Raw genomic sequence first — 6000 nt, 5'->3', positions numbered from 1 at the left:
CCAGCATCCTGGGCAGCATCCGGGAAGGAGGAGGGAGAAGAGGGAGGGCGATGCTCCGCTCGGGGTTTATTAGATTGGACATAATCATCATTAAATAAAGCAGCCCCCCCCCCTCCCCCCTCAAGGAGGGGTGTGGAGGTGGGGGGGGGAGCGGAGCTCCTCGGGGCTTTCTAGATAAGGGCGTCTAACGCATCGCAGAGCCGGACAGCGCAGAGAGCCTGTGCCCCGGGAACCCCGGCTGCGGGCAGAAAGGGGGGTCCCCGCCGCCGTGCTCTCGCCCTCCTTCTCCTCCTCCTCTTCCTCCTCCTCCTCCTCCTTCTCCCGTAGGAGCAGAGGGGAGGAGAGCGGTGCCGGCGAAAAGTTGGGGGCAGCGGCTGCGGTGGGGGCCGGGGGAGGATGCCCCGGCGCTGCCGCCCGCCGCCCCCCTGAGTGCCCCATATCACCCCGTGTCGTCCATCCCCCCCTTCCCAAACTTCATCCCCAAGGAAGATGCTGCTCGGCGAGACACCCCTGGCCGCGCTGCTGCTGGCGGCTCTTTGCTTGGCCCGCGGGGACCCCCGCTCCTCCGAGCTCCCGCCGGACTCCGGTTGCGGGCTAGAGGCTCGGAGCCGCCGCGCAGCCCCCCCGCATCACCCCTACGTGCTATACCCGCAGGCTGCCGGCGCACACCAGGTGGTGGGAGCTGCAGTCCCGCTACCCTCCGGGGTGCCGAGGGGCCGGAGGGCTCGGGGAGCCAGGGGAGGAGGAGGAAGAGAAGCGGAGGGCCAGGTGCGGAGGGCAAGGCTGCAGGTGCCGAACACCCCGCGGCAGCGGCCGCTGCCCGCCCTCTACTTCTCGGGCGGCCGGGAGCAGCTGGCGGCGCGGCCGGAGGCGCTGCCGGACATCCCCCGGGAGCAGTTCAGCCTGGAGCTGTGGGTGAAGGCGGAGGGCGGACAGAGCAACCCGGCCATCATCGCAGGTAACACCCGGCCGGCCGGCGGGCAGCCTGGGAGGGTTGCGGAACCCACCCCCCTACTCCCTTCCCAAGCTGCGCTGTGGCAGATGACACCCCTCACTCCCACCCCTGTATCTTCCGCACCCCAGGCGTGAATATTCCTCCTTCCCTTGAGACCAAACCTTCAAACATCCCCTCCCCTCTCCTGCCCCCCGCCCTATTCTTCTCCCCGCCCGCCCCCGAGGCTCCCATCGAGTGTCTCCCTCTCCTCCCGCTGGTAGCTGGAAAGTCCCTTTTTGGGACACGCTCTGAACGACCCCTCCCCACCCCTATTCCTCCTTCCTCTGGAGCTGTGCGGGGTCCCCCGCCGGGCTGAGCAGCCGCGGGTCCCGACGCTGGGCTCCTGGCCGGTCCCGGGGCCGACGGCCGCACGGTGGCAGCCGCGCCGCACGTAGGGCCCCGGCGTCACCCCAGCCCCGGTCGCCGCTCTCTGGGCTCGGCCCCGAGGGTTTGCGCAGCTGCTCCCAGGGGACAGGGCGGCCGCAGCTACTCCTACTGGGAGCCGCTCCTTCGCCCCTCTAAGAGCAGCAATGTGCTTAAGCTGGAGGCATGGCGGGGCCCCAGGGTGGGTGAATGAAGTCCAGTTGGTGACTGTTAATGGTTTTCCCCAGGGCTCAGGGCTGGGACTGGTTTTGTTTATTCTTATTTAATGATCTGGGTAAGAGGATCGAGGGCACCCTCAGTATATTTGCAGATGACACCAAGCTGGATGGGAGTGTTGATCTGCTGGAGGGTAGGGAGGCTCTACAGAGTGGGGATCTGGACAGGCTGGATCAATGGGCTGAGGTCAGTGTGATGAGGTTTAACAAGGCCAGGTGTCCAGGTCTTGCACTTGGGTCACAACAACCCTATAGGCTTAGGACAGAGTGGCTGGAAAGCTGCCTGTTAGAAAACGACTTGGGAGCGTAGATCAATAGATAGCTGAATGTGAGACAGTGTGTGCCCAGGTGGCCAAGGAGGCCAACAGTATCCTGCTCTGTATCAGCAGTGGTGTGGCCAGCAGGAGTAGGGAAGTGACTGTCTCCCTATACTGAATAATGGTGAGGCTGCACCTCCAAGATTGTGTTCAGTTTTGGATGCCTCATTCCAAGAAGGACACTGAGGTGCTGGAGTGTGTCCGGAGAAGGGCAATGAAGTTGGTGAAGTGTCTAGAGCACAAATCTTGTGAGGAGTGGCTAAGGGGACTGGGTGTGTTTAGCCTGGAAGAAAGAGGGCTGAGCAAACTTCTTGCTCTCTGCAGCTCCCGGAAAAGAGGTTGGAGCCAGGTGGGGGTCTCTCAAGTTACAAGTGATAGGACAAGAGGAAATGGCCTCAAGTTGCATCAGGGGAGGTTTAGGTTGGTCATGAGGATTCGATTTCTTCCCTGAAAGGGTTGTCAACCCTGGCCCAGGGCAATAGTGGAGTTCCCATCCCTGGAGGGCTTTCAAATTAATGTTGTAGATATGGTGCTGAGGAACATGGTTTAGTGGTAACCTGGCAGTGCTGGGTTAATCTTTAAACTCAATGAACTTGAACTTCATTTACAACCTAAATGATTCTGTGATTCTATAAACAGGCAGGTGATGGAGAGCATTGGGAGGCAGAGGAGAGCAGCACATGGGCACAGAGCAGATGTCACCTCCTACAATAGTGCTTCATGCAGCCCTGCCAGAATGTGTGTTCATGGCAGGGCCCAAGCACAGCAGGGCAGCACAGCAATGCCAGGCAGGGCTGGGGATGGGTGGCAGTGCCAAGATGGACCATTTCCATGGGATGTCTGTTGTATTTCTCTGCTGGCTGGGGAAACTCTTTCTCTGCCTGAACACTCCCTCCACTTGTGACCCCTCTACTCTGCGTTGCTCACCACCTGTCCCCTTTCTTTAATTTATCTCCTTGGTGCATTGGGGAGACGAGTCACAGAATGTTTTGGGTTGGAATGGATCTTTAAAGATCACCTAGTCAAACTGCCCTGCACTCAGCAGGGACATCTGCAACTAGATCAGGTTGCTCAGAGTTGTGTCCAGCTTGACTTGGAATGGCTCCATGGATGGGGTATCTGCTACCTCTCTGGGCAACCTGGGGCAGTATCTCACCACCCTCACTGTACAAAACTTTTTCCTTCTATCCAGAAGAGCTGTATGGCTGGAGAGCTGCATCTTTGCTGTGGAAGAGGTGGGAGTGCTTGGCTAGAGTCTGGGTGGCAGAGGGGAAAAGCATCCATGTAAGAGGAATAGACCTAGCAATTCAGCTTACTGTCTGCCTTCCCACCAGGGTTCTTGCTGCCTTGGGATAGGGATGCATGGAGCACACTTCCCAGCTGTATGTATCTGGAGGTCTAAATGGCAGGTGCTTGGTTTTACTTTCCTCATCTAAGTAGCAGATTTTGGATTCTATCATTATTTTTTTTTCTCCCCTTTTTAATTCCTTGTGGTGGTTGCTCACACTGGAGGCTTGCTTGGGCTGGCACTCACCTGCATAATGTCCCCTGGCCTCAGTGCTCCACAGTTTGAGTCAGCTCAATGCACCTCCAGCTCTGAGTCACTGCCCACTTCCCACTGTCTCCCTGCAGCTGTGACCACAGTGCCAGATGAGGGTGGCCAAGGGGGACAGGCCAGCACTGCTGGCACTGTGTCTGAGCAGGTGATGCAGGATCTGCCAGACCTTCAGCAGGTGCTGAGTCTGCTTCTGATCTGCTGCTTCTGATGTGTCAGTAGAGAGATGGGGGCAAGCTGTGAGCTGGTCTAAAGTGGTTAAAAAGCTAGAGATGCTCCAAGTGTCTCTGTGTGTGGGAAGGCAGGAGGGACATGGAGTATTGTGTACAGTTCTGAGCTCCCTAGTTCAAGAGAGACAGTAACTACTGGAGAGAATCCAGTGGAGGCTACAAAGGTGATGGAGGGACCAGAGCATCTCTCTGAGGAGGAGAGGCAGAGGGACCAGGCTCAGGATTTGGAGCTTTGTTCCTGTAGATGTCACATTTTGCCTTAGGGCCACCCTGTATGGGGCTGTTCATTCATCTTAGTCCCTCTTTCATGGGGCTATAACCCCCGTGCCCTGCTGTGGCCACCACTAGGAAAGGAGACTGGTTTCTCTCGTTTTGGGCAGGAAATGAGAGTGCTTTCATGTGATATCATTTTTTTTCCCCCCTTTTGTCTCCCCTCCATCCACACCTGCTCTGCTTCTGGTAAACCCCAAAGGATTTCTCTTTGTTCCAGATTAAGGTTTGTTTTCACTCAGATTGAAGATGGTTTTATTCAGTCAGAAGGCCCAAACTTCTCTGTGTCTAAGCTCAGATACGCTCCTCAGGTCCCTGAGCTGCTCATTACTGTGCACTCTGAGGGGTGACCACTCTCTTGGACCAGCTCAGCTGGGAGCTCTTGGCCTGTGTCAGATCCTCCACAGCTTTAGCAGAAATTTCCCCCTAGCATCTGGGTCTCCAAGTGTGGTTGTGGTCTTTACAAACTGATGCTCTCTTTGGAGACTTTTCCTCCATCTGCACCTTTCCTGGCAGACACCCTTCTCCTTATAGTTTTGGCATTGTGGCCCACAGCTCTTGTTTTAAACCCCGAAGTACTGATGATCATCACAAACCAGATTAGAGCTCTTTTCCATTTGATGGGTTAGAGGCAGAGCTCCACTTACATGTGCTGAGATTACCTTGCACCTCCACTGCCAACAGTTCTTTGCCTTCCTAGTGGGTTACACTAGCAGAAAATACCAAGTTCCTTGGCAAATCCAGGGTCCAGAAACTGGTCCCCTGATGATTTCTTGTGGAATCCCTTTGGAGATGTTAGGAGCTGGCAGTGGACAGCTCTGATTCGTCATTCTGCAGCAGCTCCCAGCTTTAGGACATGCTGCTCTGCCTGTACATTCTGTGGCTGCACCAGACAAGGCATTCCTAGGAGCTGCTATGGTGGCTTTCCAGCCTCTTTGGTAGAGCTGAACTTGGCCTTATTTGTATCCCTTTGATGAATCCTTCAGACCCAACTCCATACTACAGGTTTCAGGCTTGCTTAAGATTCTTTTGGCCAGTTTTGAACTCACAAGACATTTCCAGGCTGGAGATGCTAGATCACACTCACCCCAGAAGGCTGTTCCACTCCTGACACTTTGTCCCACTGTTTTGCCTTAGCGTTTAATCAAATCTGGGGCACTTGAAATCATTTCAAGGTGACATACGTGAGTTTTCTTAAGAGAGGAGATAACAAGCCAAGATGGCTTTTGAGTGTGCAGATCTAAGCACATTTCAGCCAGCATCCAGCCCAAAAGCACTCTCCAGCTTTGCCTTTTCATGCCTTCAAGGCTCCTTTGCCTGCCTTCTGCTTTTTGGCTTCTCCCTGTCTCAGCTTCCCCTGGTCTTTCTGCTTCCCTTTCACAATCCACCAGAAAACAAGAGTTGGCCAAAGCCCATCCGCCCACAGAGGCTTTGTCCGTGGCTGCCTTTGTAGTGAGCGGTGGCAGGGATCTGTGCCAGGGGTGGTTACGACCATGGGATGTCCAAGAGGCCGCCACCCATCTCACCCTCAGTGAAAGAGATGGATGGAGGGAGGGGTGCTGCTTCCTGGGGTGCAGTGGGGCTCAATGTGACCTTTGCCAACCACATTTATGAGGGCTGGCAGGGGACACATGGGGTCATGCTAACCTGGCTTCAGTCACATTAACTGCATGAAAGCCAGGAGCTCCTGCTCCTCAACACCTCCGCCTCTCTCTGCTGGCCTGTTTGCAGTCCCAATGGCAGGTACAGGTTTCTCAAAGTGTCATGTGGAGCGTCCTCAGGGACAGGCAAGGCAGTGAGATGAGGCAGGAATGCCTTGGTTTGGCCTGTGGTGCCCTGAAGCCACAAAGATGGACAAGGGGTGTGTGCGGTAGGAGTGGCATGGTGAGGAGCAGGAGTAGCCACGCAGAAAGGAAAAGCAAGCTGGAGCACATGGAATGCCTCAGCAGGAGCATAAGGACCTCTGGGCATGGCAGCTGGCTTCAGCAGCATTGGAGCACCATTACATCTGGAAGCTATTTGTTGGGGTGGATAG

The 6000-nt window shown here is 55.8% G+C and overlaps 1 protein-coding gene across 1 annotated transcript in view; it reads left to right on the top strand.

Moving 5' to 3' along the window:
* Positions 1-489: 489 nt before the first annotated feature.
* Positions 490-6000, top strand: part of PAPPA2 (pappalysin 2) — a 105612-nt gene continuing 100101 nt past the window's right edge. Inside the window, exon 1 of the mRNA XM_054165726.1 lies at positions 490-958. Within this exon, the coding sequence (XP_054021701.1) occupies positions 490-958 (469 nt within the window). The remainder of the gene's footprint in view (positions 959-6000) is intronic.

The sequence above is a fragment of the Dryobates pubescens genome, chromosome 11 (genome assembly GCF_014839835.1).
Source record: "Dryobates pubescens isolate bDryPub1 chromosome 11, bDryPub1.pri, whole genome shotgun sequence".
NCBI lineage: Eukaryota > Metazoa > Chordata > Aves > Piciformes > Picidae > Dryobates > Dryobates pubescens.
Note: the sequence above shows the minus strand (reverse complement) of the source record. Positions and strands in the feature narration are given on the sequence as shown.